This window comes from Falco peregrinus, chromosome 1 (assembly GCF_023634155.1).
Source record: "Falco peregrinus isolate bFalPer1 chromosome 1, bFalPer1.pri, whole genome shotgun sequence".
NCBI lineage: Eukaryota > Metazoa > Chordata > Aves > Falconiformes > Falconidae > Falco > Falco peregrinus.
This window is the reverse complement of record NC_073721.1, coordinates 30,483,163-30,497,463: the sequence shown is the minus strand read 5'-3', so window position 1 is coordinate 30,497,463 and position 14,301 is coordinate 30,483,163. Positions and strand designations below refer to the sequence as shown.

At 39.6% G+C, this 14,301-nt stretch overlaps 1 protein-coding gene across 2 annotated transcripts in view; it reads left to right on the top strand.

Annotated features, from left to right (window-relative positions):
- The first annotated feature begins 477 nt into the window (after positions 1 to 477).
- Positions 478 to 14,301, top strand: part of PCGF6 (polycomb group ring finger 6) — a 28,513-nt gene continuing 14,689 nt past the window's right edge. The window contains exons 1-8 of one of the 2 annotated variants that reach the window (XM_055802922.1): positions 478 to 956; positions 2,192 to 2,291; positions 3,681 to 3,777; positions 4,368 to 4,423; positions 5,188 to 5,247; positions 5,861 to 5,969; positions 9,814 to 9,841; positions 12,927 to 13,025. In XM_055802922.1, the coding sequence (XP_055658897.1) occupies positions 498 to 956; positions 2,192 to 2,291; positions 3,681 to 3,777; positions 4,368 to 4,423; positions 5,188 to 5,247; positions 5,861 to 5,969; positions 9,814 to 9,841; positions 12,927 to 13,025 (1,008 nt within the window). In that variant the 5' untranslated portion in view covers positions 478 to 497. The remainder of the gene's footprint in view (positions 957 to 2,191; positions 2,292 to 3,680; positions 3,778 to 4,367; positions 4,424 to 5,187; positions 5,248 to 5,860; positions 5,970 to 9,813; positions 9,842 to 12,926; positions 13,026 to 14,301) is intronic. The other variant, XM_055802932.1, reaches the window with a different exon arrangement.

Here is a 14,301-nt window from a genome sequence, read left to right as displayed (position 1 = left end):
TAAGCATAATTTTAGGTAATGACTGTGCGGATAGGAACCGTGGAGCTTAGCAGTGCTTGCGGCGTGCGTGTGCGAGAAACCTCATTCAGAAATGGATCGATTTGGTGTTAATTAACTACCGGTGCTCTTGTTAGAGTAGACCGAGGAGAGCCTTGGGACTGTATGTCGTTAGGGGCTGTACTCCGAATTAATTACAGTTGGGTCGCCTCGTTTTCCAGGTGCCTTTGATACCTGATACTGCTTCTTGTGTTAGTGTGTTGTAAATACAGAAGTGTTGATATTGCAGAATGAAAACCTTATTTTGAATGAAGCCGGTATTTTGCGATCCATGCGTTTTCGTGATGATTTTCACTTTTCCTGTATTTCGTTACACAGTCACTTAATTCTTAGTTGGAGGAATGACGAGTGTATATAAAAAAAGAAAAACACAAAACACCAACCCACAATGAGAAAAGAGAGCCGCAGGCTATGGAAACTGCCGCCCGTGGGCCGGACGCATGCGCAATGGCGCGCCGCCGCCGCTACAACTACAGTTCCCAGCATGCCCCACGCCCCGCCGCGCCTGCGCCCCGGGCGGGCTGCGCCGGTGGGGCCACGCTCCTGCCCTCCGCCGCGGGCAGCCGGCCCCGCGTTTGCCCCGCTCCCCGCCCCTAGCCATGGACATGGACGTCGGCTCTGTAGTCTCGGGGCTGTCGGGCGGGGATGGAGCAGGCACGGGCCCGGGCCCGGCCCCGGCCCCGGCCAACGAGGACCGGGAGATGGAGGGGGCTCCCAGCTGCTCGGGGTCGCGCCCCCTCCCCTTCGAGTTCGAGCGGAGCCGCTCGGAGTCCAGCGGCGATGAGGACGACGACGAAGACGAGGAGGAGGAGGAGATGGAGGAAGAGGAGCTAGAAGGGGACCCCGGGGCTCGGTTCGGGACGGACGACGGGGAGCTGGACTCGGACGACGAGCGGGAGGTGAGGGCCGAGGGGCGGGGACCGGCCGCCGCGAACGGCTCCGTCGCGCGCCATGGCCCGCTCCCGGCGTGCCCCGCGCCGCCGGGGGGGCGCGTGTGCGGCTCGAGGTGGGGGCGCGCGCTGCTTGCCGCCGCGGTGGCGGGGCCGCCGGGACCTGTGGCGGGGCCGGGGGGTGGCCCCGACCGGAGCGCGGGGCACCGCGGGGGCAGCGGTGCGGGAAGGGCGGGAGTGTGAGGTGAGGAGGGGCAGGCGGCCAGGGCGGGAACGATGTGGGGTGCGAAACGCAGCGTCTTCGGGTGAGGCCTGGCGTCTGCACAAGCCCGCGGTTACCAGGCAGGTCCTGTGAGCCGTGGGCGTCAATTTGCACACCTGTGGGGACTGAAAACTTCCAGGTGCGAATCTGGACACCGGCTTAGGCAGTGTAAGCCGTATGGTAATAAGCTTTTTATTACTGCCCAAGGCCATTCTGTCTGTCTCGCTTAAAAGCAAACCTTACAAACTCTTGGCATGACTGAGAGGATGGTAAAAGGTGGCATGTGGGTGAAATAAATGGTGTCGTCGAGGGGAAGAAAGCCCCTCAGTCAGGCTTTGAGACAGAGGCAATGCAGTGGAAAAATCTAACATGTTACCTTTTTCAGACGGATCTCAGGTCATTGCCATAGTAGAAACCTGTTCTTTTTTTGAAATAGTAGACTTCCAACAGGAAAATTGATGTGAAACTACTTGTACACATTCTTAATAAGCGTATTTTGTAACCAGAATTCAGAGCAGTGACATTTCAGTCTTTGCTTCAATACAATCCCTAACCTTGTGTAGAAATAAGAGACAGTATTAGTTACGTATCTTGACTGGGGGCTCCAACATGCTTACTGAGCATTTTCAAATAGTGGTATTATTTGCTACCAGTATCTGCTTCAAGCTTGCTAATTATTTAATATTCTGTTAAGGGGTTTATCCAAAAGAACTTTTCCCAAAAGGATTGTTTACTTTTCAGATATGATTTGTGAAACAAATTGGATTGCCATTCACAAGAAAGTAAATTCGGAAGACTAGATGAAAGTCTTTAGAATAGGGCTGTATGTGAGGAATGATTGACCTCTTAGGAAAACCCATTTCTGTAGCATGTTGATCCTTAGTTTTTTCATAGTTTAAGGCTGCAATTTTGATGCTTCAATCAGGAAATCTCATGACTTAGCCTGTGTATTCAAACTCTTATAAACTGTCTTTGTTTGTAGCGTATGATAAATCTCACAGAGTTGACCCCTTACATCCTGTGTTCCATCTGCAAAGGTTACTTTATTGATGCTACGACTATTACAGAATGTCTGCACACCTGTAAGTATCAGTATTGTTATTCAAAGAGTTTAGTTGCAAATTCAAACAAGAATCGGCTGTTGAGATATTCGGGCTTCACAGAGATAACTGTTTGAAGTGAATGTGTGTTATGTTTATTCTGTTCCTTAAGGAAAACATATGTGTGGATATTGTAAGCATCAGCAAATAGTGAAATCAATCAATCGTGCGGTCAGTTTTACAGCCTAAGAAGGAAGAAAATGTAGGGAAAGATAAAGCCTAAGTAAACAAAAATAGAGCTACTACCTTTTCCTTTAAGTAGGGTCTAGACATTTGACTAACTGAGAAAAGACAGTTGAGTGGCTCTGAGTGACTGAAAGCTTTCTAAACTGTTGTTGATATGAGCTTGCTAATTCACAAAATTCAGCGAGCAGGTGTTGTGGAAGTGCCAGTTCAGATATGGAAACAGTTATATGCACCCATGGAACAGTCTGTATAATCTGCTAAGTAGAAATAGGTGGATAATAAAAAAATTATTTCAATTATCTGGTCTTGTTACTTTTTTCCTCAATCCTTGTGTTAACATTTTTTCCATTGCTAACAGAACTATTTTCTCTCAAGGCTAATAAAACCCTTCCTGTGAAACTGACACTTTCAGCCACACCCATGTTCATACCTGAATCCAAGAATCTTGGCTTCCTAGTCCTTCCAGCCACTAACACTACATAAAGGGAAAATGCTTCTTTGGGTTTTTTTCCTTCTCCCCCTGCCCTCCCCACTTTCCCCTTTATGGGGCACTGCTTACTGTTTTGATATATGCCACACACAGTTCTCAATTTAGGAAAATGCACAACTTTAGTAAGGTCAGCATAATGTTGGAGGTACAGCTATAGAGGTCTCTTAGAAGTTTCCTGGTAGATGTTGTGGAAAAGTTTGATGTGTTCAGGATGCTATGGAGGTGATTTGATAGTTAGTAGGTTATTTAGATATTTCCACTCGCTAGCTTTCCTTCCAAATTTTTAAAGTACACGTAAAATACAATGGAAGTGGCAGAATTATACTTACTTACCTTGGTTCTTCCACCAGAACTGTTTGTAGGGTGCTTTTCAGCAAACCTGTTGTCTGCAGTAGTCAATGTTCTCTTGTCTTAGCTCTACTCTTGTTCTGGGTAACACAATTACAACATTGAACATCTACCTTTGCATCAGTTGGATTAGGATTATTTGTAGGAACAATCCTGAGTATTCAGGAGTTGTGTATCCTGTACAGGCAGAGAGGTCCTGTTTACTTAAGTTTGGAAATTGACCTATTTGCTTCATTTTGTCTCTGACAAATTTCATTTGAGAGATCTGGGTGTAATAGCTCCTCTTGTGTCAGAGGTGGTATTGTACAATGGACATGTGATTTTTATGGGGTTTCTTTTCTTTACAGTTTGTAAAAGCTGCATAGTGAGACACTTCTACTATAGCAACAGATGTCCAAAATGCAATATCGTTGTACATCAGACACAGCCCCTTTATAATATCAGGTAATAAGTTAATGCTATTTTTCTGTGTATAGTTTTTTCAAGTTTTGCTGCTTTCTTTTAATTGTTTAGTTTTACAGACTTGTGATGCTTTCCTATTTCAAATGAAGGAATAGTTTAAAGAAGTACATTGTGTTCTTTGTTTATACAAGTTGCATTTCAATAGTGAAGGTAAAAATACTCAGTTTCTTGTTTTACCTAGTTTATATCCCTTTTTAGGGTTTGTTACCACTCACGCTGGGTATTTGTATGCATTTAGTCAGTGTTACAGGTGATACTAGATCTTAACTATTTGCTTTGATGTCCTTTTACACAAAGCTTTGTTGGCATGGTATACTTAGGTAATTGTGAAAAATTAGTTTCAGTTTGTCATACTGTTCATGAGTTCTTGAAGGGTGGTGCTTTTTAATTTTGCATAGCTGCTTCTGTTGGAGCTATGCTTTCAGGACATGAATTCAGACAGATACAGAGTTGTTGCTCTGCCACTCCTTATGTACATCAAATTGCAATAGTGTATTTAGCATCCTTTGTTACAATTTAACAAAAACTATTCTGTATTGCACCAAAGACACTTTTTTTTTCCTTTTTAATAGACTGGACCGGCAACTGCAAGACATAGTCTATAAATTAGTTGTCAATTTGGAGGAAAGTAAGTCCCTTTCTTTATTTTATTACCATCTAGAGATTGAAAAGACTGAACAGAAAGCAGAGTAATTCAAAGCCCCACTTCTGCTCTGGACTCTTTAAAATAGTTTTGTGATGTTTGGTTATAAATCTTAATAAGTTAGCTGTGACAGCTGACATCTTTCTGGCTGCTAAATGCTATTAGGAATAGCAGTATCTACTCTTATCTCGTGAAATACAGGTGTAACTGTATCCAGATAATATTTCACAGTCATGCCTCATATTTTTGTGTAAGTACAGAAAATACAATTCCATGTAGTAAGTTCACTTGGCTCAGTTGAAAAAAAAATTGCTAAGACTGATTCTCTCAAATGCTTTTATTTTTTCCTCACTACCACATTTATTTTTTTTGATGTCTCATTTACCTTGAACTTCAGGAGCTAATGAATCTGCACAGTTCACCTCAGTGGACTGAGTGAAATATACTCATCTAGTCGTATATATGGACTATAGATGGTATGAAAATAGTCATGACAGCCAGAAGGATACTAGGTTTTGCAGCTGTTTCACTATGTTTTATGGCCAGTTTCTCTGATTTCTTCCACAGTTTTTACTAACAAGCTTTTAGTCTGGTTATTTTAAGTGTCCCAGCCTCACATGAAATACTAGTGAGAGTGAAGGTCTGTAGGAACTTGACAAGTTTTTACTGCTCTGACCATTGGAAACTGTATGGATATTATCAGCATCTGAAATAACATTCCAATCTGTTCTGTATTATGTGTTTTTCAGGAGAGAAGAAACAAATGCATGACTTTTATAAAGAAAGAGGATTAGAAGTGCCCAAACCAGGTGAGCCATGATCACTTTAGAGGATGCTGTTAAGGAAATATTTACTGTACCGTTTATTCTTAAGGGCTTTCCTTGAAATATTAGCTCACAACTGAAGAAAATACATAGTATTGGAAATACAGGATTCTTAGGTGTTTGATTACTGTAATTTGTCACAGTTCTTCAATTACAGAATTAGATGGAACTGGCAGCACTTAAGCCCAGATTGTGGCTGGATTTTTTTAAACGTTTTATTTTCCCTACAACCAGGAAATAACACACATTTTGTATATAATTTCATTTTCTGACTCTTAATAAATAGTAGATGTTACAAAGGAGTAAAAATAGGAACTTTGAAGTCTGTTGACAGATGAGGGATCATTCTAATTATTTTTTGTCTTACTATCAAATAAAGAGCTCTTTGGGGAAGTGCCATGCTGAAAGCTATTGAAATGCTGGTTCAGATACACAGCATGAAATGTGTAAAGAGCAGATTTAGTAATTTAAAAAAATAGGATTAATTGCATGGCCTCTTTTTCCTTCTGAGATCATCTGTTTTGCTTGGTGCGCGTTAGTGTCTTACACTGCTTTTATTTCAAGTTGTGTTTGCGTTTTGGCTATTTGAATATTTTAGCTGTCCCGCAGCCAGTTCCAGTGAGCAGAGGAAGACCTCGAAAAGTTCTGGGCTCTGTGTTCCGGATCCCACCAGAACTTGATATCTCCATACTTCTGGAGTTCATTGGGTGAGTTGTGGGCAAATGTAGGTGCAAGTGGCTGATGTGAGGGTGCTGCTTGGGTGTGTCAGACAGTTAACTGTCTCTTACTTATCGCTGAATGTGCATTTCTTCCATCTCAAATAGCAATGGGGAGCTGGTTTTAACTTAGTGCAATATTGACAGCCAACCATGCATAGCTAGATGATGCAGATAATTAAATGTAAAAGGTGTGTCTTACTCTGAAAATGGCTTCCTAAAAAGAATAGTTTTAAAAGCTAGATGTGTTTATTTTCTTTTTAACAAAGTAGTGTAGTCACAGTAAACTGAATGATGAAATACCTGTCTCTTACACTTAACTTAATCCCTGTAGGTGGTGGTACTATTAATGCTGGCTGTGCTGGGGGACTTGCTCATGTAACTTGGACTGTGACTACAACCAGGGTAGCAAGAGCAGCATTCCGCTAAATGTTAAAGATGACTGTAGTAATGTGGCCTGACAGTTTCACAGCCTTTAATGAATTATGCTAAAACTCAGGGGTGGGGGTGTGTGGATTTCCAGCACAAACACTTGAGTTTTTTTCAGGAACACAAAGAGAAATTGTATTGCTTTGGCCATATGCAAATTTATATGTTACTGATTGAGAGAGAGTAATTGAGAAAGGATTGAAAGCTGTAACTACTCTGCTAGCAGACCCTCAGTTGTTGCAGGGAAGCAACCTGACTCTTGTGCAGCCTTTACTCCTCTATCCAGATTGTGGCTGCTTTTGGCCTGACTTGGTCTGAGCAAAATGTTCAGAGACCTCAATATGTAATCATGACAGACTTACACAAATGATTTAAAATCAGGCCCTCAGAAATAGGGAAATTTTAGCAGCAAAGCATACCATCTTGATTCAACCTCACTGTTTATAGACATCATGTCCAAGTCTTTCTGTATGTTATGACCAGTGTCTCCGCTGTGTCTCACGTTATTCAGAGTACAGAACAAATTTCCTCTATGGGTAAATTGTGGTTAGGTGGGTGATGGTCTGTGTGGTTTTTGTTTTGTTTGCTTTATTTTTGTATTGCCCATCATGTGAGTTCATTTTTTTTGAAGTAGATGAGGAGTGGGACTTCAGGAAGAGAAGGTCATACCGCTAAGCCTCTAGGGAACAGTGCCTGACTGTACTGTAGAATATCTCTGAATCCACATACTGACTTAATTTCAGTGTTCATTTTCTTTATGTCTGACTTGAAATCAAGTGCTGAATTCTCACAAGCACAGCTGAAAGCACTGGGAGTCATGACTAAAACTGTAGTATCAAATCCAGTCTTGGATGTCCCAAATTGGGCACTTGCAGTTCTTTGTTACAGTGTCTCGGATTCCTCCTTTTAAACAAGGTATTATACTACTATTCTGCTGAGAGGGGTGGTATGGAAATACATTCAAGTACTGAAAAAATGAGACTGAGGAAATTGATAGTTTTGCATTAAGAGCAGGATTGTCATAAGTAAAGCCAAGAGCCATGTGTTGAACAGGAGAGGAAAGCAAAGACATTATAGACATTATATAGCTGTTCAGAGTGTGACTGTTGTGTATTGTGCTCTCAAAAATTAATATAGTTTTTAATTGTACTTACAAAGGCTTTTCTTCCCTTTAATGAATGTGGTATAAAATACATGATGTAATTAGTGCAGGAACCCAGTGACCTGGTGCTCAGGCAGGCTTTTTACCCCATTGGGTGAAACACGATTAAATGGATATACACAGACATAAGGTAAAACGCTTTGACTAAAATTTCAGTAGAAAAGAGTAAATATAATGCTATTTACCCTACACCTATGTTGGGTTAGGAATGTGTGTGCTGTTATTTTATTGCCTTGGCTGTGGCTGTATCTTACGAAGCCGCCATCTAGATACCAGTTTGAAGGCTGCCCATTCTGGGACCCACGATGGGTGCCAGCCACTGGCCGTGCTGGGCTGGCAGGCAGCAGAGGGAGCATATGGAGTAAAGGGGCACTGAACTGTGCTTTTGTACCAACAGCCCAGTGCCCTTGCCAGTGATAATTTCACTGTAAAATGACTTTAAAAAAAATGAATTCGATTTTTAGTTCCAAGGATGTCCCTTTCAGGTTGGAACACTTGGTGATTGTAGGAAGGCTTACATAGATTGTTGTGACTGCAGGGTTAGATACAGTTTGAACTCACTGTAGTGGAGGTAATTTGGTTTACATCTCCACTACAGAAGTCTCGTGGTTACTTCCCTGCTCCTGATTCTCGGCAGGTATGTTTTTGTTTTTTCCAACCAAGGGGAAGATGTCAGGTGACTTGGGCCTCAAAACTAGTAAACATGTATCTGCCGTGAAACAAGATGACTTTTGAATCTGTGTTGTTGTATTTGTTTTTCTAGTACTTTGTTCCAAGCTTCCACTCCAGTGTTGATAGGAAAGCAGGCAGTATTGTGCAAATATAATCTATACTCTGCGAAACTGTCCACTGTGGTTTTGTTACTTATATGGAAGGAAGCACAGAATGTTTCTAACAACAAAAGTATGATGGCTTAACAGCATTTACTTTGTATTTTTAATGACTTTTGTTATCTTTTGATCTTTTATACTTTATATATTTGAAGGTTAATAGTTTTCTTCAGTGGTCAAAATCAAAGGCTCTATCTTGGTGATGAGAGATTAAGAAAGCATTTTGGATAAAGAAAACTTGAAATTGATTGCATCGGCCAGCAGAAATTGTTACTTGGAAAGTCTGACCGTCTATATTGCATCTCTAGAGTATATTTTGTGGTTACCTGTGGCGGTTGAACTGTATCAAAGAAAATGACAACTGTAGTGGACAAGTTTTTCCTGTTTGCTTCTTAGTAACTTCAAATTTCATTTCAGTGGCAGAATTTGATGATAGTTTTACTTAACTCTGTCTGATAGCTGGTACATATTTAATGACGGGATACTCCATTACAGTAACTTGAAGTGCCATGCTAATGTGTGGTCTGTAGAAATATTACAAATGCATTTGTTTACTATATCAAATGGTCAGTAGAAATATATATTATACTATATATAATAAGTTGATTTATAGTGATGTTCAATTTCAGTGCAATTAAATACTGCGGGTTTTTCCTCTCTCATACATACATACTTGCTAATGCAATACAAGAATAGTGAAATGCCATGAATTGCTGTTAATTAATTGAGAAATTTATATATCACACTACAAGATGGAGGTGTGGAGTGTAGATGATCAGTAGTAGGTCACATGCTCAGACTCTGCAAATCAATGAACCTCTGTTGAAGGCAGCTGGGAATTTGGTCATTTGCCATATTTTTGTGTATTCCACCTTCCAGAGAAACACCTGCTGCCTTCCTGAGTTCCTGGATAACATTAGAATTAATCCTATGATATAAATAGTCTGGAAGGCCAACAACTGGCCCAGAAAGCCTCTTTGGTGGTTGAGCACATTCTGTTAGCAACTTCTTGGGTTCTGTCTGTTGAGGTTCCAAATATCAAGGATGATGAGGTATCGATGTTTAAGCAGCATTAATACTAAAGCCTACTCCTATGAAAATTAGTGTTATGTTGTGTTTAAAAAAGGCTTTAGGCTGTGTTGGTTTGGTTTTTTCCATCTTGTGTAGACAAACCTTAAAGTCATAGATAGCTGAATTCACAGGAAAAACGGAGTACCAAATAAAGGGTAGGAGGAAAAAAAAAGTAAATTCAGTCTAGTGTGTGAGGTTCCTCCTTTCATTAAACTCAGATTTGGAAAATAAACTTAATATGCTGGACTACAAAATCAATAAGTCACTATTATAATAAAGAGCTTGAGGGTGTTAATAACTATTAACCTTAGCAATATTGACTGTGTTTACGCTTGTTTTTCAGAGCTAATGAAGGCACAGGGAATTTTAAGGTACAGATATGGTTTGATTTTTTTTCTCTTGCAATTTACATCAGAAATATGTATAACCTGTACGTATTTGATTTAGTTTGTTTTTCTTACACTGAGAACACACTGAACTTTCATCAGCATAGCGGTAACCAACCTTGGATTACGGTGTACTTTTACACCAATTATTGTATAGCATCACAGAATAGGAAAAGAATGCTTCTGAGGCTACGTAATTAAAGCTTTGGTGGGAGAATGGGAATGATACTGATGAAATTTCACCTAGGTGATTGCAGCTTGTTATTCTTGCATCTCTGTCCAAAAGGTGCACAACTATGGCTTTTACTGGAATCCTAAACAAAAGTGTAGACATTGTCTAAACTACTGGTTTTTTGAAGATGATTTTTCTACTTGTAGTGGAAAGTTATTCAGAGGAAACATAGCCTGAAGTATAACAATAGTATAATAAATAGTTATGTGCTTAAGCATATAACAAAAAAATGTACAAATTGTCTAGACAGCACCATATGCTTTCTTACTCAGCAGAAAGGTTATTCTTTTCTCCATCCCTTCACTAACATTTGCTGTCTGAGCAGTGGCTGTTCTGCTAAACAAGAAATAGTGTTCCCAATCCCGTACTAAAGAATATTGCTGTTCTTCTAATAAAGATCTTACTGAGCTACTTCAGTACGAATTCATAGAGGAACTGCACATTGTTTGCTGCCTTCATGATTTCATGTGCTGTAGTTAGAGGTGCTCAGAGTGTGTCATTCCACTATTCTGGCTAAACATTTAGAAAACAAGACTCTATTCAAGGGCAAGAACGAGATGTAATTTAAAATTACTCAGTATATGTTGCATTTAATCTTTCATTGTATTGGAATTGTAGGACTCAAAACATGGAATGGCCCAGAATAATAGAATACAAGGGACACCTAACTGGTAGGGTTAGCAGGAGAATTTTACTGCCAAAGAATATGAGAAAAAAGTGTATTAGTAACTTAAATATGAATTGTCCTGATTGTACCATTTTACTAATTTCCGTCATGTTTTCAGTTGAGTTGATTTCTGATTAATATTTTTTCAGGCACGAATCTGAACTGTTAGATTTGATTGCAGTTATTCATACTATTTTTAGTAGTAATCCCATTTGTTACGGCAGAGCTTAGGAGGCAAGTTCGAACTTTCAAATACAGAAATAAGCATTTTCACAAAGGTGGAAACATCAGTATAGATTCCATCTCCTTGCCCTTGTATCACCTCCCATCCTTTCTGTCTTATATTTGCCCTTCTTTCTGCTTTTTTTTTTATCCTCTTCATTTTGGGCCACACAAGAATGACTGCAGGGTAGTACAACCATTTTTCTTAACTTGTATGTTGTATTATTAAAACCTGTGTCAGCCACTTAATTCCTCTGAAACATCCCATTCCAATGTGAGTAGTTTTGCCTTGCTTGGCTCAAATATAATTGAGTTTTTGTGATTCAGGAAAGGGATTTTTGTGTGTGTGGTTTTTGGCTTTGGTTTTTTTTCCCTTTTAAGCCACACATATTCATGCTCACTTTAACTCTAGTGCTATGAGGATGTCGAAGATGAAAGGCTGCCCACCATTACTCACAGTGTAGACTAAAGTGTGACTCAGCTTATTTGCATATTTAGTCTTCTACATCATCTATATGAATTTTAAGAAATACCACATCTTATAACTGGTATTTTTCTGCAGTATTTTCAAATTTCTTGCTGTATGTTAATGCCCTCTGCTTCACACTTTCTCCTCTTCCTTTCTATTCTTACTTTCTTCGCCACACTATCTCCATGCTTTTTTATTCCACTTCATGACTACTCCTCTGCCTTCCAAAACCTCTTTCATATCCACTTCTCACAAAACATACCCTGATGCATTTGTAGCATTGCTCTGTCCTCGATTACTTGCTTAGCTGTCTTTTATTTTTCTGAACTAGATGTTGAACTTCATATATGAAGGATTTTCAGCCTTTTTTTTGTCTTTAAGGGGTTTGGAGGCAGGGAGAAAACAGATTACAGGGTCCATGGTCATAAACTGTGATTTATGCATGCAGCAAGCATAAATTCAGCATCATGAACCTTGTAGCAGCATGGTTCCCTAGATCGGATCTGATTGTCATTTCTAGCTGTTGTACATTAATAAATCAAACTATTGTTCCAAAACCACAGTTATCATGGGTACATATTTAAATTCATGATTGAATTCAAGGGTAGTCCGTGACTCTCTGACCCTTCTTTCAAACTGAAAGAATATGATGAACAGGGATAGTAAATCACAGCTGTTCAGAAGGCAACATAAAAATCCAATTAATTGACACAAAAGGTAATCCATTTATCACACTCAGTGCAGTCATCTGCTCTGCCTTTGTGCCTCTTCGCTTATCCACCCATATCACTAGTCAGCTCTTTAAAATTTTATCCGTAGAAGGGAAACCCATTAAAATTTTTGTGGCTGGCATAACAAATGTTTTGTCATTGCAGTCCTTGCTGTGAAAGTATTTAGAAATGATACAAAAAGATTTCAGACCGATCTCACTCTTGTGTTCTGCATAGTAGTGTATTTAATTGATTATGGTATTTCATGCGCTATTAAGTTGATTCGAGCCCAAGTTATAATAGTTCTAGACTGCTAAAGGGCTTAAGCTCCTTGCATTGTAAAATGACATGGTTTAATGATCTGAATCATGTTTGGTACACAAGCCTGATTTGGGGAAAATAAGGAAACTAGGAGACAGTTCGTGTGCTTCTGATGAGTAAATGCTTGTGGGGGGAGAGGCTCTTAAAATGCTGTGTAATACTGATTTTTTTCTATGTGGAATTAATAGCAAGTATCATTCTCCAGTGCCTCAGTAGCAAAATAGGACTGAATTCAGTAGCTGGTTATTTTAAAATGTTGTTTCAAACAGCAGAAAGTTTGAATCTGGAGTCATAATATATATTTAATCCTTTCGGTATGAGGTAATCTGGAAATAGATCAGTGAAAGTTCCAAAAATTTAAGCTGTCTCCCTTTGTTACCGGGTTTGGGGTTTTCAAGGGATGACTGAAAATGTACATTGTCTTTAAATCTTACATTTATTCTTTGCAGCCTTTGGAAAAGAAGTTTGTGCGTGTTTCTGGGGAGGCAACAATTGGACACGTAGAGAAATTCCTCAGAAGAAAAATGGATCTGGACCCTACTTGTCAGGTATACCCTGCTTGTAATGGCACTTACAAGTTCACTGTGATCAGTGTAATGCCTGTGCTTCAGACAGAACATTTCCATTGTTCATTAGAGTCCAGAGGTAAAGTTAGGTTCTTCTCAGTGCAGTAAGGATTAAAAAATAAAACATTTGAAATCTTGTGATCCACAAGAAACAACTCTCCCAACTCATTTGCAACATGCTTAAATTTTTGTTATTCTTCATTATTTGTTTAGAGTTTCTAAAGTACCACTTAAGATTTCAGCAGATTAAATTCAAAACGAAAAGATACTTCTGTTTCAAAGAAAACTGAATACATAGACAGGAAAGTGTGTGAGTGTGGGAAGATATGAGGGCAGAGACAGGTAGGAGCTGAATAACAGTAAGATTTAACTGAATATTGAAGAAGCAGACATGAGCTAAGAAATCCTAACACTGTGGATGTATGTGTTAAAACAGAAGGTATGAATGAATGCAAATGTAGGCACACGCTTCCAAGTAAGAATTTAAAGAGCAGGATATGGTACAAAAGAATTTACCTGCATATTCCTCAAACATTTTGTAGGAATTGCATGTCAAAAAGAGTTTTCAGTTCTTCGGTGTATTTCAGCAACAATTCAGTTCAGATACAAAATGCTAGGCAACAATACTATAAGCTGCATTTCAGGTGAAATCCCATTGTTCTATACATTTTAGTTCAATTCTACAGAAAACTCCTCACTAAATTATTTTCCTCTTTCACGTTCACAGCTTCAGATTTCTCTTTGGGTTTTTTTTGTTTTTTTTCTGTGATAAACTAATCAACCCGAAATGTTCACCTCCCAGGCTCTTTCCTGATGAAGAGCTCTCACTGTAAAGCTTCAAAACCTGTTACAACCTTCTGAATTAATGACTTTGAACATCATACTGTTGAATCCCTTCCTGTATCTATTATTTCAATCCTCAGAATGATCCACTTTCCCTAACTGATTTTCAGGTAGTACTTTCTGTGGAAATTGCAACCAGCCTTTTACCACAGAGATCTGACCCTGGCACATCCCTCTTGACACAGCCCTGTGGGACCCACAGATCAGGCTGCAAACTCTGCTGGCCATATAGGCAGGGATACATGGTAAATGTTACATATGTTGTGCCATGCATCAATGAAAAGTAATTTATGTAGGTTTCTAGTGCAGGAGTTCCATAATGTGTAAACAATTCTTAGAGCTGTCAATTATTGGTCAGTCAAGCTGATACTGATGGGAATAGGCTTTGGATTGAAGGCTGTGTTTTCATAAAGCA